Here is a 26,205-nt window from a genome sequence, read left to right as displayed (position 1 = left end):
TTAATTAATGTTACTAAAATTAGATATTCTCATTATCAATTATAACTTTAAGAGTAAGTTTCTGAAAAAGAGATTTATTGAACAAATAACAGTAAAATCAGAATACATTCGGAAACAATTAAAGCTCAAACAAATGAACATTCCCGTCTTGAATCTGAATATTTAAGAACTCCATATACCATATGTTTGATTAAGAAGTAAATTGTGTCAGATTTAGAGTTGCCAGTATTCAAGAATATGATTTTAACATCTATCCAATGCCTTAATATGATAAATGAATAATAATTGTTTATACTGTAAATGTTCTTAAGTTCCGTTTAGAGAGACATCGCAAGATATGTCTTCTAAAGTGGGAAAAATTTTTAAAGTTATGACTGAAACTTAGAATTATGTTAACATAATAAATTATATATATCGCAATTTTTATTTTTAATTATAATTTGATAGATTTAATTAAAAATTTCTCTTACCTTAAAACTACTGTGCACTAGTGTTTCATCCAAATCGATGACCATGCATTTTTTGTGCATATCTGAGTGCCTAACCTGAGGTAGAAGGTACCTTTGTTGGTCCGGTATAGGTGGCGGTGTTGTTGATCCATCAATTGGAGTTCCATTTTGATTCGTTTTATTTCGATTTCGACGCCAACAGCATAAAATCGATTGAAAGAAACCTCGTTTTTGTGGCTTTAGTCGTTCGACGTCATCTACAATTAATAATAGAATTTCAATAAAATATCATTTTTAAAATAAACTATTTATCGATATTATTATTAACTTTTCATTAAAATAAAATATAAAAATAATTTAAAGAAATAAACTGCTCAAAAATTTTGAAATGAAGAAAATTTAACAGATTCGTAAAATCATATAATTTCTATGACAAAGTGAATGTTAATAGAAGATGGAAGTAGTTACTGATTTAGTAAGTAGTTCCAAGATTATATTACTAATTCATTTGAACTTATTATATTTGTAATTTTAGGTTTAGCTACATTTCATATAATATACAAGAAGATAACTTTTGCTTAATTAGTGCACAGAATTTTATAAAATTCAGAGCTTCTTTGTATAATTGCATACCACTAACTATATTAAATTCGAAGTCGACTGATTTAAGCTCAAACTTAATTTCATACAAACTGATGATTAAAAATACTAATGATTAAATTAGTAACATTATATTAATATAATAATATAATTAAAAATATGGAAAGAACACATGAATAACCATAAATCTTTCTTAAAGAGTAACATATATATGAATATTCAGATTGCTTATCTTACAATATCTTCTGCGTATACATCTTATTCTAGGTTCGTCTTCTAATTCACACGTACGGATATAATATTTTCAGTTTTTAAAACTAATCACGATTATTAAAGGATCTTATTATTTTTTTTAGAAAACCTATATTTGTGTTGACTGCCAGGCTTATTTCTAGCATTTGTACAGAGAGTACTTCTATTTTCTTTTTTTTTCGTGCTGTTTTTGTCTGATTAAGGACAGTACTGTCATCGCTTTAGTGCCTACTGACCAATGCCTTGTCAGGCATTTTCACAAACTTCGTCACTTCAATCTTAGTTCAGCCCAGTAAAATTTTCACCCTCGATCAATTTTAGCTTTACCATATAGTTTCTGCTGCCTTAATTAGTGTGAACCTTGTAGTAGAGTGAATAGATCAATAGTTAAGAATATAAAATTAATCACAATCACAATCTGCTTTAAATCTTAAAGAAATAAGTTAAGTGTAATGAAATTATAATTAGGTTATGCACGAGGTCTACCAAAACTACTGTTAAGATAAGCACCAGATAGGTAAATAGGTTATACCGGCGATCCCAAGGGATCCACTTAGACCTATAGACCCGTTGTGTTACCGTATAGTTAAAAACTTAAGGCTTAGAATCTTTGGCAAAGCTTATAATGCTATACAGAGGGAGGGTCTTGCTGTTTGTCAAGATCCTCAAAAAAAAAGCTCCTAAAGTAATAAGGCGGCACCGGGCATGTGCTGGACAGCAGATGGGAGGCACTTTTATTGTCCTCTTCACAACTGCGGCAGGTATAATTGAAAGAGAAAGATTTAGTCTTCTAGCACGGTTACTTAAATACAATGACCTGTAAGTAAACCTACTACAGGACTGATATCTCTACGGGGCAATACAATGACCTGTAAGTAAACCTACTACAGGACTGATATCTCTACGGGGCATCGCAATGAGTGAGTTTGATTTCCTTTTATTGGAACGTGGGTAAATTGCATACAGATACCTGCATATCTTTGAGTCTTCCCATCTTTTATTAAAAACTTGGCCACAGGAAGAACTTAGTGACAGTAAGCACTATTGTAATAGTTATTGTTTTTTATATAAGAAAAAATTACCATATTACCATTGAGTAATTGTCATTGGTAATTAAGTGTATTGAGTTGCTTTACTATAGTAAAAAAAAAAGAGTGAAACAAACACAAAAAATTATGTTTTAACAAAAAATATGTTTCTTTTTTTAATGCTTACTGTTGTGAACACAGTTTTGCACTTTATGCAAGTTAAATCAAATGAAAGCATCTGAACTGAAATCAATACTTGCTGTTTAACTAAATTAACCTATTAGTCTGCCTTATTGACACAAAACAAGTAGCGTAGCGCTGTAGCTATAATGTAGCAATATTAGTTATCAAAGTACAGGGTCATAAAATTACATTAAAAAGTCACTTTGACTTCGCATTTCAATTACGTTCTGATGGCATTATTTTTAGTTGCTCAACTCTGGCTCCATAACTCTAGCAATTATTGTAGGTAAAATACAATTACAAGTTTGACCGGATATTACAATCCATCACTGCCAAAGCACACATCTTTACAGTGGTGCTGCTGCGAGTGTGGAAGACAGAAAGTACTACCACATATTGAAAATGTATTTCTGTAGGTACACAAATATACGCCTATGATGAAAGCAGCATTATTTCCGTTTTTGACATGAAAATAAGCAGTTAATTTTAAATTGAAAATGTCAGCACCTGCAAAATCCTTACATATACAAATCTGTTCAATCATAAGTCTTGTTTCAGGAAAAATATGTCTGTAATATTTCATTGTTAAACCGTTCTTGTGAATGTATATATATTAGGAAAAAGTTATTTGGATATACTTTTAATATTTAGTTAACTTAAAGTTATTTGTTTTATTAGTGTTTTGCTTAAGAGCCACTACCCGCATCAGATAAAACTTAGGAAGCTCCCTTGTAAATATTGCTTTCATAATAAAATATTTATTTTCTTGAAATGAAAGCTGCGTGGTAAAAATTTATTTTTGTAAAACTATATTTCCTAAGAATAAAGTAATGCACATTGTATGTAATTTATATGTACCATATATGTTATTTACAATTCACTCATTAGGGTTTTCATTAAGAGCAGGAAATAGTTAAAATTGTTGCTTACATATGCAAATGAGTAAATATTAAATCCTGCATGTAATAATTTTAACTAAAATTTATCAGATGAATTCAACTTAACAGAAAAGCTGGGTTTAGGATTTTGCGATTGTGTGGTTGAAAATCGGATACGATATATGAAGTGTGTATCTTATATTGTAATTAAAAATGAATTCATTCTAGAGAAACACACTTTGTTGTGCTAACTTTTGTATGAATAGCAAATAAGTTGTGTCTTAATATTGTATAAAATATATTTTTCTTAGTCACTATTAAAAGATAAATATTAATATAATTATTTTTCTAACATAGATACAAATGCATACATTTATTATGGTTAGATTAAGTTTAAAAGTTGAGTTTTGATGTGAACAACCACACTAACACAATAACCATTAATTCATATTTGACTTCTTGCGTTATTTCAGATAAATCCTTAGGCTTTCCATATAAGGGTAGCGAGAGTCATAACAAGTCTACTTTAGTGACGGGCAAGAACAAAGAAAGTAATCGATCAGTTGTACTTCCTCTTTTAATAGATTCCATGTCCAATACTGAATTGAAACAATTAATTTCGTAGACAATATTTAATAGGAAGTTTTCGAAATGATGAAAACTTTAAATTTTGTTTTTTATAAACATTTTCTTTTGTTCTTGAATTAAACTTGTATAGTTTATAACAACTTAGGAATGAAAACACAAAACTTTTAATGAAATTTTAAAGTTAATTGAATTTAAACAATCTTGAAACAGGGAAGTTTGTGTTAAAACTATTAAGTGTTCGCATGCCTAAACGACATAAAACTTATTCTGCATTGTTTTTGGATAAGTGTAGGTGTGTCAACTCTCCATAGTGAAATCGTATTATTTTAAGTTTAATTACGTTCAACTGCGGTTAGTTAAATGTTGAAAGTGATTTTGTTGGAATCGATTAAAGTGACAATCCATAAAATATACTTTAATTTTAGTTTATGCCTACAAATATACAAAAATTTAATTTCAGAAATAATTTAAAATAATATCTAGCCATATTTAAAGATATTAGAACTATATATCAAGTCAAGTATAACAAGAACTTAAAAACTAATATAACTTGTATTGAAATTGGATAGTTTAAAATATAATCAAAAACCCTATACTTTTAAAATTGTTGGTCTTTGCTGGCAAGAAACTGATCTATCGTTTGAAATTTTAACGTCTAAAAATTTTTATAGAGACCAAAAAAAATAATAATCAAAAGGTGCAAGATCAACAGAAAATAGTTGGCTTGACAATAATCCCATTCAAACTGTAAAAGCTTTTAGTGAGTTACCAAACTCGCATTATATTGGTGGAATACTGGTGGAATCTCTTGTGTTTAACATTGCTATAGACAACTAATTTCGAGCAACGATCAAATCAGTAATGTCAACGCAACGGCACAAATTTCTTCCTGTAACTCATTGAGATTAAGCCTGAGCGTTGCATATGATGATGAGCAGATGAATTCAATCCCTCAGCGATGTCACAAGCTGTTATCCAGCTTTTTTTCAATGCATCTTATCAGCTTTCACAAACCTTCGGAAGGCAGTGCGTCTTTAAAATCCTTGCTAAACATAGTTGTCAAAATATATTATGAATATACAAAGTGTGAAGTTTGATGAAATAATAATAAGTCCTCTATTTGGAAAAATGAAATTACTTTCCGAACCTAATATTTTATATTATATTTCATTAATTATATATATCATATTAATTTAATTTTAAATTAGTAATTTAAGCACAAATAATCTAAAAACAATTAGTAGTCTTACATTTATTTATATATTAGACGTGTAAATCACATTAAAAATATTCAAAGTATAATTGTATTTCAACCAATAATTCTATAGGTGTGGAAACAGATGTTAGTCATAGACACAAAATTCTAGTACATACCCCTGACGTTTAAGTAAACTGTACTCAAGTCACATATTTTTATTTGTACAAAATTTGCACAAACATCAAGACGTTGGATTCTTCTTTAAAAATTGTGATTTAGAGCATTAAATTTAGTTGAGTAGTAGCAGCTGTTTTTTATCAATATCTTATTATTTTTTTTATAAAGTAAATATCAAACAGCGTGCAGTGATTAAGCTCTTTGTTTAAAATGTGGCTCCTTTCCACTGTGGAAAGGAGCCACATTAAAAGGTAATTATGCATTGCAGATGATTCATGCGAAAGTTATTTAAAAAAAACATTTGCAACGTTAAAAGTCATAGACATTTTAGAAGCAAAGTAATGCCTGTGTTATTCAAATATTGTGCAAAAATCAGTGACATTAGATTATATTGTCTGAATGTCAGGCGTATTCATTAGAATACGCCTGTTCCCAAACCTAAACCATTATTAGTTGAAATCCATTGCACATTAAATAACAATCACATTATGTTTGCCATAGATCATGATAGTCTATCTGGTATCAACATTTTATTCTAATGTATTCAGCTAAGATTAACTTATTACAATAAGTTTAAATAACACAATTTTCACCAATAACAACACCAAATAGTTGTTTAAGCTGATCCTTAAGCTAATAAACGTAACGTATAATTTTATACTTTCTCATCTTAACTGCATTTCATAAACAATCCCATTAAATGGGACACAAGTCCATTAATATGTTAAAGCTAATGTATCAATTAGGTCAGATTGCAGTAAATCTGATGATTAAGTTCTTGATTCAAATTATAATAAATACTATTTATTACAATAAATGTCATTTAATATTTCGCTATTGAAATATTGGAAGACCGTCAAACGTTGACAGAAATAATAAATTGTATTTGCAAGAATATAATAGTCAGAAAACATGACATTAACGTGGTTATTATTTTTAAGAATTATTATATTTATTTTATCGCTTTAATAAAGATTTTGCTTGTATAAAGTATTATATGCACATATTAACAAATTAAGTAATTTGTTTCATTTAAAAAAAAAATCATACAATTTTATGTAACGAATTACAAGTTATTTGTTGTTGTACGGATTAAAAAAATTGAAACTGTAAACTGTGGACTTTAAATTTTATTTTAAAGTTTTCGTGACATATTTCATTATCGCTCCAATATTAACTTAAGTTTAAAAGTAGACTCGCTCGCTAACTGTATTATATGTTATTACAATTAAATTAATAGCTTTTACCTTTAAGTGGAATGTGTCATAATAATAAAGTGAAAGATTTGTTTATTACTGAAAACATGCAATGTTTACAATAGAAACAATACATATCGCATCAATTAATTGTAAGATATATGCGATTATATACACATATAAGCATTTAAATTATGAGAGATAAAGGCACTTTATTTGAACATTCTATTTGGTTTTATTGTGTATAAAAGTGAATTAGACAAATCTGTTTCTTTAAATATATTCGCAAAAATAAAGATTTCAGATATTCAGTCAAATTTCAGTAGTTTACATTCTTAATATTAGTACTAATTATTTCATATTCCCATATATTTTTGCTTTATATTCAAAGTGGTCAATCGCTGCGATGTTCGAACAGCTCAAGTATAATTGAGTTCGAAAATTTGAATGGTACTTTTAAAATGTTCGAACATGTTCGCGCTGATTGCAGATAGGTGAAATGCTAAAGATATTCGACTTCCACGTAAATGTTCGACTTACTCAAATATGTTTGACCTATTATTTTAGCAAATTATTAAATCAAACTAATATTAAAGTTCGAAATTAATATCTGTTCCAAATTATAATTAAGTTTATATACTTTTCGCTTCCTGACATTATATTTGTTTGTCAATTTGTAGGTACACATTTTTCAAGTTTTGCTAATTATTCCTTTTTTTGTACGTATAATCGAATAATAGATTATTAGAAGATATTTTCATAATTCTTAAATCAATCTATGAATGTATTTATTTTTAAAAACTCACTTTTTCCTAAAATTTTATTTATTCACTATACACATTACAATTATTATTTATATTTGTAGTGTGTATAAATATAATTTTAAGAAGAAATTATAAATATATTATAAATAAATTTAAATTATAACAGCAGACGTGACATAAATTATAACCACTTTGTTTTTCGGATAATTCGAATTTTCAAAATATTTAATTTTTGAATGTAATGTTCCTCATAAAAACTAGAAAAAAGTAGACAAATCAAAATATTACTATTATGTTATTGACATTTTCTATATAATAACAATATAAATCTTTGTTCTGCATGTAGTAACCCATAACGTTTGTTTTGTTTTTTTGGATTAATTTTAGAAATAAAGATGTCATTACGTGGGGCCAAATGATTCGAAATGTGCATAGAACAACTCCAAAAAAAAAAGAATAACAAGTATCGTAATTCCCCATTGAATTAAGTAACTAAGTACATGAAAGAAACAAAGAGAACAAAAAAGTTTTGATATAAGAGCCTCAAGCTCTTTCTGCGAATGTTCTAGAAAATTTACTAGAGAAGTTGAAGACCATACCTTAATTATCCTACGAAAAATGTATTAAGAGTTGGGTCAAGCTTCGGTACAGTTTTTTTATGCTTGATAGGGTTTATTGGTGACTATATAAATTTTAATTTATTTATAAATTTTTTTAGTTATTTTTTGTGTACAAAGTATCCGGAACTTTATAGGCGAAAAAATGTATATAATACAAAATAAATTATAAAAAATAATTACGTGTGTGTGAACATATAAAATATTTCATTATAAAAGAGTATCCTCTAAATAAATTAACTTTTATCGATTAACTAAAATAATTAAATAAAGATTAACTTCAAAATGCACTAAAAATCTAAAGGCGTCCATCACACATATTCCATTTATTCATGTACTATGTTTTCATTAGAACAATTTCTCTTTTGATAATCGCTACTAACAAAAGTGAACAAATAAGTATGAACTCGAACATATTCTCCCTCCTATCACGATTATTTGAATGAATTGCAGAAAACAAAAGGGTTTAATCAGCCTTGTCAATCTTCACATTTCCCATTTACGGATATTGAATAACGTTGAATGCTGGGATAAAACAAATGCTATTTGAAAGTGAAAAAGTTAAGCATACAAAAGTGTATAATGTAAAACTAGTATAATAATAAGTCTTTTAAATAATTAAATTTTTTAATAGACTGCTCAATGATACGTTATTTTATATAAATGCATATATATTTTTATAAAAACAAAATAAATTCATGATGTAAATCAATAAGCCATAACTTCTAGACATATCAAGAAGTAGATATATACAACAAGGTAACCAAACAACTTGTTTATTGCTCAATTGCTCAATATAAAATTAGCATAATAGTATAACCTCTTTACATGTATTAAACTGCTTTTTATCGAGCATACTTTTTGGAATGACTGGATAACAAAGCATAATCAAACTAATGAAATCAATCAGAACATAAGAAACTCATAATAGTAGTATATATATACAACAATATAAATACATACATGATAAACACAACTTTTAACGACTTACTTTCTTATAAGTTGGTGAATTATTCAGTTAAGAATTATTGAAAATATGTATTAGAAGATTCTTAAAGGATCTGTTTCAAATCTAAGAGGAAAACCAATTAAATGCTTGTTTTTTGAATGATTATTGAATATATGGAAAAGAAACCTAACAAGTTTTTCAAAGAATCAAAATGTGTTACAATAAAGTTTTGTTAGAAATACTACTATAATAGTCTGAGTAATTGATCTAATTATCTGAAAGGAGTGCTTCTTGTATTAGGATAAATGCTTATTCTACACAAAAGATGTGTAAGCGTAAAGCTATAACATGCGTTCAAATTAAACTTTTCAGACTTAATCATTGTAGATAAAAGTTAGATTTCTTCTTAATAATACACAATTGCTTATAAAATGCAGTAAATCTTTATTTTATCGCAACATCAACGTTTACATAAGTTGAACAATAGAAGTTTCTAGCATCTATCAGTAAACGGTTAAGTTATTGCAGTGATTCTTGAAATCCATTCAGCCCTTTTAGCCTATTCTACTATTAGCTATATAAAACTCCAAATGTTTAAAATCATATTAAACCCTTGATAAATATAGATTACAAATAATGTAGATTAATAAAGTGATCTAAAATAATTTTACATAAAATGATTATTAATCCCATAGCAAGTTTTGAGTCACAAACATAAGGTCAAAATAACATAACGTACGATAAGGTGGAGTTAGACGGTAGTTAACGTAAGATGTTAAGAAGAAACGAAATGAAAATTTCGCTTTAAGTTAAGGCGGTGTTAGACGGTAAGCAAACAGCTGATTTTGTTTACATTGGAACATGCAAATGAAATATTTTCAAAAGTTCCAGTCGGTAGTTGAGTGTCCGCAAGTGTAGTGAAATTCTGTGTTATTTTTGTTGAAAGTGAAATAATTAACAATAGTTTAAGTAAATTATTAACAAATATGTATAATCAAAATGAATTGACTGTGCAAGCTTGTAATTTGTTTCTAAACATATTGCGCTTGTACAGCATGAGAAATCAAATGCGCAATAGAAGGTGGCGAGTTCGTCCTATTAATGTGGATCGTGCTCTACATGGCTATTACCGAAAAACGTTTTTAGCCATAAAAGAAAAAGATAACGAATAATTTTTTAGTCATACACGGATGTCTAAAGAATTATATACTTTATTATTGAAGTTAATAGCTCCTTCTGCGACAAAATGTGGGCAGCAAATAAATGCTGATGAACGTTTATCATTTACTCTTTTGTAAGTTACATGTACTGTTTTATTAGTAATTTTAGTAAAAATAACACGAACATTTTTTAAAGGTATTTGGCACATGGCGTCCCTTTACAGAGTTTAGCATGGAGCTATAAATTGGGAAGAACTACAGTTAGAAACACCGTGTTGGAAATGTGTGATATTATTTGGCAACTACTATCACCAATATATTTAAGTGAACCTACAGAAGAGCAATATCGGCATATTGCATCAGATTTTTGGCAAACATGGAACATTCCAAATTGTGTTGGTGCAATTGATGGCAAGCATGTTGCTATTAAATGTCCTCGGGGATCAGGTTCCCAATTTTTTAATTATAAAAAATTTTTTAGCATCGTACTAATAGCAGCTTGTGATGCTAAATACACTTTCACTTCGGCAAGCTTGGGAGCATATGGTAGTCAGAGTGATGGAGGTAGTTATATTTAGTTTGTATAATAATGTATTGTTAATATAATAATAATATAATAATAATGATATAATAATATAATAATGATTGTTAATTTGTAGGAATATTTCGAGTAACAAGATTTGGTAAAGACTTGGCTGAAAACAAATTACCGTTGCCTCGCAGTATTCCTTTACCATTAACTTCGCAACCATTCCCTCATTACTTCGTCGCTGATTACGCTTTTCCACTAAAGAATAATCTAATGAAACCATTTCGATGAAATGTTACAAATAGAATACAAAAAGTATTTAACTACAGATTATCTCGGTCACGTCGAGTGATTGAAAATGCTTTTGGAATTTTAACAGCGCGGTGGAGAGTAATGAGAACAACAATGGAGTTTAGTCCAGAAAATGCAGAAAAAATTGTATTGGCATGTTTGGTGCTTCACAATTTCATTATGCTGCATGATACAAAGCGATGGTACTGTCCGGAAAATTTTACAGACATTGAAATGGAAAATAATTCTATAGTTAGAGGAGAATGGCATAACGAATTAATATCTGTTGGAGGACCATTGCCTTCCGTAACGTCTTTTGTACGTCGTGGTCCAGATAATGCATACAATTTGAGAATGTACCTAGCTAATTATTTTGTTATTGAATGTTTCTATATATATTTTTTGTACGAATGTACTTTCAAAGTAAAACAAATAAAAACATTTTTAGTGAAATATTTTTATATATAACTAATGTTTTAATATTATTTATTATTATTAAATAAGTATTTCTCTTCAATATATATTATACCATAAATTAAATTCTTTCTACTGATTATTGATCAATATATAAGATATTAATTATTGATATTATAAAATAAATAATATTAACTATTATAAAATACAATTACCTATTGTAAAAATGTTAATAAAATAAATTTATTAAAATATTTTCTGCTGATTATTTTTGCTATATAGAAATACAATCAATATTCAGCAATATTAATAAAATAATTATATAAAAAAATATAATATAAAAAAAAAATTTATTAATAATCACATTCATAATCACAATATTTTTTCGTCTACTCTCGTTATAGTAAACATATTCCGCACATAATTGCAACGCACCCACCCTCATCAAGGTTTTGCGAGCAACTGAGCACAGTTTTTAAAATCGCTTAACGTCAAAACCTAATTGAATTTGATTTTTCTATAAGTTCGCCACATATGTTTATTTCGTTCCTATCAAATACACAGGTTTGGTTGTTTGTGCATTTCGCTTTGACTTAACTTCTTACGTTAACTACCGTCTAACTCTACCTATAAGTCAAAATAACATAGAACACTGTGTTTGATACAATACAACAATGCTAACAGGAATTAAAAGCTGACTCCAGAACCGAACTGGTCTATCATGCGAGTTAGAACAACTGTGATTAAAATACAGAATAAGTTGAAAAATTCAAGACCGTAGAGAAACCTAGCAGGGCCCTATAAAATGTAATAGACATTTGAGTTATTGTAATAGAGTTATTGCAATAATGTTATTGCATAGAGTTTTTAAAACTAGAAACAAATAAAATCAATTCGATTAGAGAGCAAAGATGATGATAAATTTTCTATTCTTTATCTTTAACGCTAAATATGGCATACTTGCAGGTTTATTAGTAAATATTGCATGAAAATAGACGGGATGGTAAAAATAATTTTTAAACGGGTTTTTTGCGCTCTTGCAATATTATCCGATTCATCTGCAAATATAGCATTATATTTAATTTTATTAAACATTATTTAGCAAAATACCAAATTGTTTATAAATATATATTAAAGTTTAATAACCAATTGACAACACATAATTAGTTTTTGTTTTCCCTTCAGATAGACAGTAATATTTATCAATTGCTATATTTATTAAATTAATTGTAATATTAATATGGAAATTAATAATTAACTTGGATATAACTAATATTTTTATTCTCAAATATTTATGAGAATGAGTTTATTATGTTTGACAAAAGTTAAAATCGAAATTGGTTTAGTTTTAAAATAATACTATCTTTATTATTTTTATTGTTATTTTTTTAGAACAGGTAAATAAAAAAGTTTTGTACAGTGTATTTCCATAAAAACAAAAATTAAACTTTTCTGAAAATTTATCATGAGAAAGTGGAAGTAAAGTGGAGAAAGTGGAAGGATAGGCCCAACCCTTTGACAACCGAGAAATTACATAGCAAGGCAAACGTTGGCATGGAATCCACAAGATAGTAAATGACCTGGTGCACGATATACATGGAATGACATTGACAAAGAAGCACCAATTAGAGGCAGATATTGAAGAATTATTGAGGCCCTATGCCCCACTGGGGGAAGTGTACAAAAGTAGAAATAGAAAGCAGAAATACTGTATTTTACTATTATTTTAAAATGAAGGATATAAGGTTTAAACAAATAGAAATGGTAATTGTAAGTCGTCACTATTTGGATTTTATTATAGTATTTATTATTTTTGTAGACCAGAAATTTGCAATTTAAAAGGACGTGTACTCGAGTCACGTAAAATAAGACCATTTTTCCTATATCACTGGTGACAACTTTCCAGTGAATTTTCACTCTCGTGTTATGAATTATTAATATCTGAGAACTTACAGTGTCTGTCACCCGATTTTCTATAATAAACTGTTCATGTAACGCATCATTACTGGTAGATTCAAAACAACTCTATAATATTTGGTATTGTTTTAGAAATATATTTAAACACTAAAAATCTTTTCGAGTTTAAATATAATTCTTTGAACTAAAATATCTGTTTACAGAATATAATTTTTAAATTTTAATGTAAATGAAATAAATTCTGTTATTAGCAGTTCACTCTTTCTTTTAATTTTTGCAGGATATATATATTGCTAGGATTTCTTTCATCATATTTTAAAAGTTCATGAATTTTATTTTTAATGTGGAAAGCTCAATACTATACATAGCATTTTAGTGTCCTTACATATATCTAACTTGTATATCTATGTATATTTGTTTTTTTTTTGTTAAAAAATATATATATCTATGTAAGTAATAAAATCAGTAAAATAAAATCCTTGAAAATTAAATATTGCAATGATATTTTTTTTGATTATTCTTTATATTTTATAACTTATTATAATAATTATAGTTTATTTCAACTTATTATGCATCACGACACATTATATTGAAATTTTATAGAATAAAGTTCAAAACAATTTTCGAAGACAGAAAACAAACGATGTTTAACACTTAAATCGTAATTGTTTAAGTTTTTTCTGTTTCGTATGGAAGGACATAAAAATAAACTGATATTGTCCAGACAACAATTCTATGTACATTAATCACTACAAGAAAAGGCCAAGATAACTGGGTATATTGCAGAAAAATATGCAAGTTATATGCGCTTGCAATGTGAAAGGATTCTAAAAAAACAGTATGTGCAAACCAAGACAAAGGATTTCAAATGCTGAGAACACAAAGATTTTTTCCGCAAGTGCAATGTGAAATGTGCTCAAAAGAGAAAAATAACACTAAAAAATGAATATATACATTTTATGTTAAATGGTTAAAAAATAAGTAAAAAACAAGAAATTGCTTAAAAGGATATTGACAGGATGTAACTAGACTACTTGAAGGCAGCAGTATTTCTATTATGTTATTTTTGCTTTTAATATTTAAGTGCTTCTTTGTATATATATATTTATTTATATATATATACAATTAATATGTAAGTTTAAGAGTTTTCAGTTTTTAGTTCACTACTTGATGTTTTACTGAAGAATAAATTTTTAAATAGGTTTATGAGTACATTTAAGATAAAAGCTTTAAAAATAAATACCAAAGTGCAAAGAAAACCAAACAACCAAACAAATAACAATTTTATTTCAATTTCGAGTTCATATTTTTAAGCTTTAGTCAAAGTTTTGTTACTTTAAATTGTCTAATTATTAAATTATGTATCTACTTTGTTTTACAAACTAATTGTGTATCTCACAACTTTCACTATTTATGTATACTGAACAGTCGACAAACTTTTATAATTTTCTAATTAGATTGAAGAAATTGACTTAGAGCTTAAATCAACTTTTTAATTTTATCGAATTTTCTAGTTAAGTGAATTTTCAGGATGTGCCCATCGGTAATAAATTTAAAATTAAAACTTTACACGTCAATACGCACCAATGTTAACGCTGAAATACATAAACAGAGGACAAGGCCTATACAATGCCTATAACCATTGTATACTCCTCAATTATAGATACAAATTGCGCAACAAAGTCACACGTGTCTATATTCCACCTGCTGTATAATATAAAATTGAGAAAAAATACACTAATAGATACTTGAACAAATACATTATCCATAACGTATTATGTCGGCGGTAGCCATAGTTATAAAACCATAAATATCACTAAAATATTTAAGGCTACAGTATAGTAACTCACATTTAAAAAAATTTATATAAAATGTAGAGATTGCAATGAATATACTTAATCGATTGGAAAAAGGTTGTTACTATTCTCGGAATGCGTTGAAATATGTATTTATTTTTGCTTGTGTTTTTGTTGTTGGCATAAGGACATACAATATAGAATCCTTTTTTTTGTATTGCAATATAAAAATGATTAACTTTTCCTTTGTAATAAAAATAATATAAAAATCATTTTTAAAAATACTTTATTTCAATCAAACAAATTATTAAAAATAAACTATAAAATATGAATTTTATTTGCAATGTCGTTTCGTTGTGATATTACATTTTACTTATATTTATTTATTGATATTAAAAATAATACCTTTCTCGAATTCAATGCTAAACTACAATAGCAATAAATTATAGAGAAAATAATTATTTATAGTTTAAGAACCTTGAACACAAAATGTAATAACAAGAAAAGTTACATGATTTAATTTTTATAGCATCAATATTACATCATTAAAAGGAGAAGCAGTTGTTATGGTGACTAAGTGATGACCTAAAATCGATAAGAATAGATAAATTGAAGGGACAGGGTCACGTGTATCATCTTGTATGTAATCTGGATTGTTATCAGGAACTAAATGCTTTACAAGATAACATAAAATAGATTTAAATATTTATTAGTCTTATTAATTGTAAGACTTAAATTATTTTATTTAATTTGGAATGATAAGTTAAAATTCTGCATATACATTTGTAAATTTTTTTATTATTGAAAATATTAAAAAAAATTAAAGCAGAGAGAGAGAGAGAGAGAGAGAGAGAGAGAGAAAATGAAGAGAGAGAAAGACAGAGAGTGAAAAAGAAAGAGAAGAGAAAAAGAGAAAGAAAGAGAGAGAGAAAAAGAAAGAGAGAAAAAGAGAGAGAAAGAGAGAGAGAGAGAGAAAGAGAGAGAGAGAGAGAAAGAGAGAGAAAGAGAGAGAGAGTGAAAGAGAGAGAGAAAGAGAGAGAGAAAGAGAGAGAGAAAGAGAGAGACAGAAAGAGAGAGAGAGAAAAAGAGAGAGAAAAAGAGAGAGAAAAAGAGAAAGAGAGAGAGAGAAAGAGAGAGAGAGAAAGAGAGAGAGAGAAAGAGAGAGAGAAAGAGAGAGAGAGAGAGAAAGAGGGAGAGAAAGAGAGAGAGAAAGAGAGAGGGAGAAATAGAGCGAACGAAAGGGAGAGAGAGAGAGAGAGAAAACGACAGAGAGAGAGAGAGAGCGAAAGCGATAAAGAGAAAACGAGAGAGAGAAAGCGAAAGCAAGAAAGGAAGAGAGAGAGGAAGAGAGTCTGAATCTTTTACAGCTTTAAATTTAACAACTGTTAATTATATATTTTTTATGAAAATCTGATTCTAATATATTGTATTAAATAAATAAATCTGAATGCTACTTTAAGATTTCAGGCAGTTCCAGACCTTATCTTAGAGAACGGATCGTTCTCTAAACTACATAAATAAAGATCACAATTTTTTTTTTTGGTCAGTTCATTGATAAATTGACTATTCCATTGCCATTATTGTCAACATGCCCACAGTTCGTACAGGGAAATCAATTTTGTGGTCCCAAAAGTAAACAAATGAAACTCACTTGCAATTAAAATTTCTTTAAAGTTCAGTATATTGTATATACTGTATACAAGAAAAAGTCGAACGATAACAAATTGCTAGAAGTTATACTTCTAGACCAGATATTACACCATACAGTGACTTTTTGTAGATGCAATGATCTTTTGAAAGTTATTTATATATTTTTACTGACCCATTAAAATATTTGTTGACATAAATTAATCATTTTTGTTATAAATTTCATACGTTCAGCGGTTGTTAAAAGCTCCATATTGTAAACTGTCTTTGATAACATATGACACTTAAACGGTGCTGTCAAATCTAAAGCACTAAATGAATAATCCTACTTTCAGATACTTTAATTTTTGAATATAACATATTTAGTTTGGTAAATGTCTCTTTTTGACAATTTGTAATAATAACTTAATCATTCATGAGAAACTTACTGAATGAAAGAATTCAGATTCAGTGTTCTATTTAAAAATATTTATTTTTGACTTATTACGAAAGAACATATTCTAAAATTGGCTTTTAAATAATAAATTTAATACATATAATAATTAAAATACATATAATTATTTATACCCAAGTAAGATACTTCATGTGTATAAATTTAAATGCTTTTCTCAAGCATAAAATAAATAATAAACTAAAGTAGTTATTATACACTTTAAAGGGTTGCCAGTAGAAGGCGTAAGAGTATGTATTATTTTACATAATTATCAAAGCTATGTAAAGTGTCTTGCTTTAGAGTTAAAAGAATAGTAAGCTAAAAGTAAACTATGTATGGGAAAACACAAGAAAAAAAAAACTCATTTTAAGCAAAACACTGGAATGACATGACACAACAGCACTTTTGAAACAGCTTGGGTAACGTAAAGTAAAATGAAGTGAAGAATAACTACTAAAAAGTTTATTATCCTTTGCACAGTTAATATGGCACGTCTATAAATTAAGCAAAGTATACGTGTAAAATCTAAAATAAAAAAACAAAAGGGTATAGAAATAAAACGAAATATCAGCAAGGACATGTACTTTTTGATTTAAAAAAGAAGGAAATATTTTATATTTAATGTACTTTAAAATTTTACATAAACATTAGGAGTGAAGTTAATTTTGATTAAGAAAAGATGTGAAACCTTTTTAAAGGTTGAAAACATTTTATGAGATATTTTTTTTTTGAAGAAATTTACAATTTCAGTAGTACTTGAATTGTAACGGGTGTTTTTTTAACTGCATAAAAACTATCGATATCGATAAATATGGTTTGACAGCTGAGAGTGTCAACCTGTGTTTACATTTCTCTTCAGCAATTCATTATGAATCGTATACGCTAGAACAATGCTTCCAAATTATAGAAATTTACTTTGTAAAAAATAAATCTGTTCGTGAAGTTCAGTTCGAAGAACTCAATTTCTCTATAACCCAATTTCCCTAATGTACGCCCTTGCTTTCTGGCTTAGATAAATCTAGCTCGCTAGGTACTAAGTCTATTTTTTCTCCTATCTCCCCTGATAAGTGGAATGAAGTTTTCACAATGCTGTGGAAATCTTCTCCATTCATTCCTAAGAGGTTCAGTCTCACACGGTGGCTTTCGATGTCCTCAAGCCGTTAACGAATCACCATTAGATCCATTTAAATTGACTGCTTACACGCTGGCACCATCATCAGTGTATATTTCTTACGAAATAAGAAAGGAGCTGAGTCTACGGCGCTTTCAACCCTTGCAGTCTGAATTTTTGTTTCTATCGACGATGTCTGATTCCAGTTAAAACATAATGGCGCAACTAAGTATATAGTGGGCTTAACAATCGATTTATTGTGATATCAATTTGGTAACAACTTTATTTTCAGAATTAGTCACGTTAACTCTATTACTTTTTATGGGGCTTTGTCAAGTTATTGGTTTAAACAAACAAACCGGCAACTCTTGAAGCAATGAAAGCCAATGTTCATGCCACCATTGACGCCTTACGGCCACATTTATTGCAAAAAATAGTCAAAAATTCGACTGATCGAAAAGACTATGTAACTCGTAGCGGCGTCGGAAATCATATTCAAAAAATAAATGCCATGAAATTATTTACCAGATTATAATAAAAAAAATTTCATTCCCACAATACTTCTGTCTTGTATTGTCATTTTAAATAAGAACTTAAAATGACACGCTTATAAAAACACCCGATACTTTCCTCATCTGTTAAGTTATTTATATAATCTTTCTTGTTGTACTTTCTACCACTGACAGTTAGTTAATTAGTTGAGGTGGAGGGAGGACAAATCCTACTCAATTAGCCAAAAAGCTGTTTTGAATCCACAAAAACCTCGTAATAATGGGTAGTAGGTAGAAAGTCAAACTAGAACCAGTCAGAGGCATTAACAAAGGCAAGAATCTGACTAATGATATCTAAAGGAGATATCATCAAGTGAATTGAAGAAGGGGACTCCTAGAAACTTAAACCTAGTTTTGGCCAAACCTGGACAAAGACACATCAGGTGTTCTGGTGTCATTTCCTCGAGAGCTGGTAGACACGCACTACAAGAGATACCACAGGGTACCTCTTTACCCAGACTAGAGTTACCTTATACCTCTCGTTTAGTTAATTGATAATTTCCTTACATTCTTGCACTAATCTTGATATCACTGACAGTAGTTTGTCATTATTTTTTGAAGTAATTATTTTAATTCTTTGTTTTTAACCTAAATTGCCCACTGACTGCATGTGTAAGTAAAGTAACGGGGCTTATTTCAATATTTATATCAATTTAATTTTGTAGCTAACCTCATACGATTATGAACCCTGTCATATTTACGTTTCGGAACTATACTCCTTCATTGCCGTACGCCTCTCCAAATAAAGTAAGAAAATTAAGTTATGTTAATAATTAATATACATATATTTGTATATTAACATAACATCCATATATATAAATTATCTATCATAATTTAGTGTTTTAACTGAACAGTAATCCCCCCTATAACGCGATTTTAATCCCCCATATAACACGGGTATTCCACCATATAACGCGGGGATTTGTACAGTTCATAATTAGCTTCGCGTACCTTTGCACGTGTGTATGCGGGGTAAACGGGAATATCCCTATAACGCGAAACCAATCTACGGCGTTATAGGGGGATTACTGTATTTATAATACGATGTACAGAAAAAGAGCAATTTTAATATTTTTAGCTACTAAAATTGTGCGAAGAAACACAGGTGAATAGCAGTAATAGAGACTTTTACTTTTTGAAGCAATTTTTTATTGAACTAACAGAGCACAATAAACTGTATTATGTATCGTAAAAGCATTAGTTCATTTATAAACTTTATAACAGATACAAAATATAAAAAGGGTTATATTTTTTTTTTGTGATATTCACGTCAGTATATAATTAGATTCCTTTCCGAGCATAACATGTTTATACTTTCAATATTTTGTATTTTTAAAAATAGAACATGATTATCGGAAATAAATTTGAAAGGTCAAATAAAACACATCAGTGGATAGTAAAAGAAATTTAAATATTGTATATAAAATATTAGCGATTGTGCACATATAGGTTGGATACATATTGAACAACCCTCGTATGTAAATGTCTACAAAAAGAATTTAAAGTGGAAAAACATTAAACATTTTCCATGTAAAACGAAAAGTGGTATGAAATGTAATGTGAAAGAGCTTGACAAAGCTAACAGATTGCGAACTATAAATAAAGGAAAATGTATCTAAAGCAAAACAAAGCAAAAAGTTCACACAAGATTATTGCCCTGCGGTTATGGCCACGATTTAAAGGAAGTTGCCAACTTTTTTCATAAAAATTTCACTACTGAACATGTCGTTATTGTTTGCTTTGGAAGGCTTCGTGGAAAATGAAAAGATTTTTCAAAAGAAAATAAAATATAAATTGTCACAAACAAAGAAAACTTAACTCGGAAACTTTTCACAATAACGCACAAGGGGAAAACAAACTGTTGCTCTTGATGCTGCGGTCTTTTTGTTTGTTATTTTAGTTGAAAGCGTAAAATATTATTTTTATTTGTGCTTTGCCTGCTTTTGTGTTCTGTGTTTTTTGTTTTGTGTTAGTTTTCTTTAGACGGACGCTCTTAGCCAATTTTTCAATTTACGCATTTTTTAACACTTGTTGAGTGGTGCATTGTTTTTATTCGCAAATGCAAATGCAAATGCCTATTAAATATTTTAAAAGGCATTTTATAAGAGAAAATAAAAATATTTTTAAAAATTAAATAAATAAAATTAATTATTTCTCGATTTTTCAATTTGCAAGATACGACACCGTTTTTAAAATTCACTATAAAAAATAATTGAAAAATATTTATCAACTAAAGAATTTAAATCGGACGTTAATGTTTATTAAAAAGTGAATTTGTAAATTGTTTTACGAATAAATAACAATAAATTTAAAATTAAAATACAATTTAAAATCAATTAAAAATAAAAACTACAAAATAAGCACCCTCATTTCAATTGCGCATGTAGTCAGTGCTCAAACATATATATAAATATTTATAAAAAAAACAGTGGTGACTAATACAGCATAACAGTTAAAAAGAACAGTAACAAAATATAGGTTTCAGCTACATTTTTAGTTCGTAAATAGTACGGCTTTGGGTCAAGTCAGTTGGTTAAGATGCGCTCACTCTGAGCTTCAAATTGGGCAGGACACGAGTTCGATTCCTGGTACTTGCAGTCTCAAAAAATTATTTACAAATAATTAAATACAAGAATTATTTTCAAAACCGCTAATGATGGGTATTTGTTAATACTCGAAAATTCAATTAATTAAAATAATATAAAATTAATTTTTGTTGTTCTAGTTCATTACTGTTCGAAAAAAATTCTTTATAAAATACAAATTAAATAAAAAATAAATTCAATAAAAAATCAATTAAATAAAAAATAAATTAAAATATAAATGAAATGAAATTTATATTAAGTGAAATTTTAATATCAGAAAATATGGAATATTACATTTCAGGAAACAAAAAAAATTAATTTCTGTACTTTTATTGCCATCATTTTGATACTGCTAACAAAAAATAGTATGTGTCACATATAAATGCGAAATTATTATAATATATTGACGAACTCAATAATCTAACAGGTGTGAATGTAAGTACTGGAGATACTTATCAATGGTTAACAAAAACTCAATAATGAGAGTCCTTACAAAAGCAATAGCCCAAATTTTTATCACTTTTGGCAAATGAAACTATGAGATACAGATTTTTACAAACTTTGAAGAGCATCTTTGACAAAAGTGAGACAGCCTATAGAGTGCTATAAATTCGCATTTTAACTCAATTAGTATAATGAATAATTTATTAAAAATTATGGTTTTTCCTTAACAATGATGATAAAAATGATAAATAAATAATGTAAACTTATTGTTTTAAATTATATATTCAATTGAAATTATTCATATTAAAATTTTTATTCATAATGCCATTTTCAGTAGATATATATTTCCAAAATTCAAATATTACTAGAGTTTTGTACTATTTTTACAATTCTAAAATTCTTTTGTTTTTTAAATAACATCAATGCTATTAATTTGAATGAAGCATGTAATTATTTTGAATTAAAGTAATATTCTAGCAACAATGCTTGAATAATTGATTTACATTGTTGAATGTAGTAGCAATTATTATTTTTTTCATTATAGCATGTGAATTTTTTTAGTAAAAGATTAGTTTACATGTGACTCGTTAGTCACGAAAGAAAAATGGAATGCTATAATCTATTATCTGTTGTGGGAAAAAAACAGATATTAACAAATATTTTTTTGTAGTGTAAAATATATTAACAATTTGAATAAATGCAGAAACATTTCCAAGTTGATTTAATTCTTTGCAAAAAGTTATTAAACCCTGTTATTTAATTTTAACATTATTTTTGTATGTTTATTACTTATTACATTTAAATAGAATAAATAAATCTTTACTATTTAAAAAAAAAAATTAAAATTAATTAAACTCATATGACAAATAAGCATTTACAGCTTTTCGAGAATGTTTGTTTATCTTAAATTAACAACAAACATTATTTTAATTTTAGTTAAATTTTAAAAAAATATTTAAATAGTTTTTCTCACTCATTTTGGGTCAAAGTGTATTGAAAGGGCAAATATTATCTAAATGATTTAATAAAAGTTAAGGTGATACAAAAGAAATTACATTATTTTACTTGCTTAATTTCTATATAACTCTAAAAAATATCACTCATACCACCCATTCAACAATCAAAGTTCCTTGGTATATTAGGACGAATGACATCCTTAGGGACCTCAAGATTGATCCCATCAAAAAATACATAAAAGATAGAGCCTTGAAATTATTTGCGAAATCTGACAGACTTACTAACACCGCATTATCAAATCTCAGAATGGTTACAGGCTCCTCGGGGAGGTATGCAGATCTGAGGTCAATTATTACTTAGTCTGATGATGTGATAAATAATAATCCAGTCAAGGCGCAAAGAGGGGTTTTGAAGAAACCTCGCAGTTAATATAGAGTAAAAGTGCTCAGGTGCACTGACTCAACTTCCCTCAACATAATAATAATAATAATAATAATAATAATAATATTGTAGTTAGTTTAGTTAAATAAATGTAATTAAATAAAAATAAAAATGTATATAAACATCAAACAGTATTAAGTTTTATTATTTAAAACTTAATAATATAATAAAAATTATACAATATCTTACCAAAATATTTAATATCACATTTTTATTTATCTCTTGAAATTTACCTGAAAGAGAAAAATAAAATATTTATTAATTTAACCCAATGAAATTAATAATAAAAACAGTTTATTAAATTGTATCTGCAATCATATATAAAATTATATTAATAAATTAATTATGTGCAATTTAATTTACCTCAAATTAATTTTAAATTGACCATAAAAATTTAATCTCAATGAAGTGGAAAAGTAATGCAAATGTCATGATTTATAATTGATTTAAATACAAGGCAAGAAAAGTAATCATTTAAAGAAAATTGTGGAGAAAACGAGTGTGTTGCGATGAAGAATTTGAAACAATTATTGTAAATATTAAAAAGTTAAAAATAAAACAATAAAAAATACACTTGAACTTGTGTAAGCGAAGACAAAATATTTTTAATGAAACTATGAAATTTATATAAAAATAAATCGAAAACAAAATTACAGTTCAAGATTCTTTAAAATATACTAAAATATAGAAAATTAGCAATATTAAAAAATAAATCAGAATTAAAATTTTAAATCAAATTTAACCATTAAATAATAATAACATAATTATATTATATTATTTGTTTTAATATTCTTTAATATTTTTTTAGGAAACATATTTTAATTAGCATCATACACGACCTTAAATTTTTTAAATATTATTTTTACTTTCGAGGTCATTAAAATATTTTTAGATTAATTTTATGGTACCCGCCCGCATTCAGAGACTGTTAATAAAAATTTTTTAACGTATTCTATTCATTTTTGGCATATTAAATATGATCACTGAGGATAAACTTTGGATTGTATGACATGTTCAGAAATTAGAAAAAGTTAAATTATTTTTAAATTACTTGCTTGTATATACAAATATATAATATTGTGCAATATATCCGACTATACATTTATTTATTTTTTATTTTAATTAATTATTTTTAGTGAAAGCAGAACTATGCCATCGATTTTGATTCATTTTTATAAGATATTTTTGGAAGAGAGAACATACTGATAGGCGTTTAACCAGGCTGGTTTAACAAAATTGCAGTGAAAATATAACAGTGAAAAAAATTACTTAATTTTATAGTATATTTTTATTTTCTATTCTATTCTATTTTCTATATTCTATTGTAAACATACTGTAATGAACAAGAGGTAACGCAAACATATTACTTGGTTTCTGAGTCAGAGATCTAAATTGAGTTTTCGTAATAAAGAAACGAGAAGGAAACAAAAAATTAATAGGTTGCTGGAAAATGAAAATATTGAAAAATTCCTTACATAGAGACTTCTATAGTTCCTGAAAGAAACCTGAAACATATTTTAAAAACTTGTTCAATGACAACAAAATACAGAGATCGACTAAAAATGATATCGGAAGATAATATTTATGAGGATACAATAACTCTGAATATCGTTAACTGAAAAATTCTGTCAGCGAGCCGAACGAAATACAGACAGGTCGAACAGGAAGTCAAGATTTATATTGAATTGGAATATCAAAGAATAATTTTTGTAGTGGATTAAATGGTGCACATAATTTAAATTAATATTTTACAAAATTTAATGATTGATTTTTAGCAATTATAATTGTTGAATATAAATAAATTTATTTGTTTTTACAAACAATCACTAATTTAAATTCATATTTTTTAAAATTCAATTATTATTTGTACAAATAAATTAATATATTTATATTTAATAATAATAATTAACAAAAAAATATATAATAAAGTATTTATTATATTTCTAAAGAATAACAATCGTAATAATATTTCATAAGAAATGATTGATTAACAAATCATCAAAGGAAAAACAAATTAAAGAAATATATAGTATATTCAAAACATTTTCAAATTTGTAATCAGGGAAGGTCTAAAGATGACACATATTTGTGTTTACAACAGAATAACGTTTCTGTGTACAATTCTGTCCTCATTTTACATTATACATATTTAGTTTATTTTATAGTTATTTGTGATAACTAAATATTAGAACATTAAAACATTTATTATTTTGTGCTTTAACATTTTAAAATTATTAACCGAAACATTGGCATTGAATGAGTTCTAAACAAAACTTTATTGAAATATATTTGTTGATTTCTTATCAATTAGGGGAATTAATCTTATCATTTTGATAACAATTTTCTGTACAATATTTCTGTATTGCCACCGACACGTGATTATACTTCATATAAATTTTTACTGAACTAATTAATTCGAAAATAGAAATATTGAAATAATTTTGCAATGATGTTATTAAAATAATCGCATGACGATATATTGAATTTAACATGTAAATAATTTAATTATTAATTATTTTTATTTTTTATTATTTTGATTTAATTTTATTTAGTTTACAGATTTATTTCTTTGTTTTAAATTTAAATTTTTATTTACAAGACACTTTTGAAATATTAAATCAAATTACTTTCTTTCTGTATTATTAAAACTTAATATTTATCATTTAGTAACATTATTAATAGGTATTTATATGGGCTACACACATTCAGGTAAATCATAAAAAAATATAAATGGTTACAATTTTACAATTAATCTCATACTTTTAATACTCATTAATCTCATTTTATAATATTATTTGTATATATGCAAATAATAAATAAATATATGTATATGGTAGATTCTTACTTGGGATCCCTATAACGTTGCGTGGGTTAGAATCAATGAAATTGTGTTAAATATGTAGTTGAAGGAGTCCGGTATTTAATACTATTTGAGACACCCTTAACTAAGATTGGTGGGTGATGTACTAATAGATACGAATTTATGGTATTAATTTAAAAATGCAATAATATATCAGCTGATTTTTTTTTGTTAAAGTTTCTCATAACTA

The 26,205-nt window shown here is 27.1% G+C and overlaps 1 protein-coding gene across 2 annotated transcripts in view; it reads right to left on the bottom strand.

The window, feature by feature from the left end:
* LOC119668373 (phosphatase Herzog) overlaps window positions 1–26,205 on the bottom strand; it is a 68,153-nt gene that overhangs the window by 2,108 nt on the left and 39,840 nt on the right. For both annotated transcript variants that reach the window (XM_038077853.1, XM_038077854.1), the window contains exon 3: window positions 471–706. In XM_038077853.1, coding sequence (XP_037933781.1) covers window positions 471–706 — 236 coding nt within the window. The remainder of the gene's footprint in view (window positions 1–470; window positions 707–26,205) is intronic.

Source organism: Teleopsis dalmanni, chromosome 1, assembly GCF_002237135.1.
Source record: "Teleopsis dalmanni isolate 2A chromosome 1, ASM223713v2, whole genome shotgun sequence".
NCBI lineage: Eukaryota > Metazoa > Arthropoda > Insecta > Diptera > Diopsidae > Teleopsis > Teleopsis dalmanni.
Note: the sequence above shows the minus strand (reverse complement) of the source record. Positions and strands in the feature narration are given on the sequence as shown.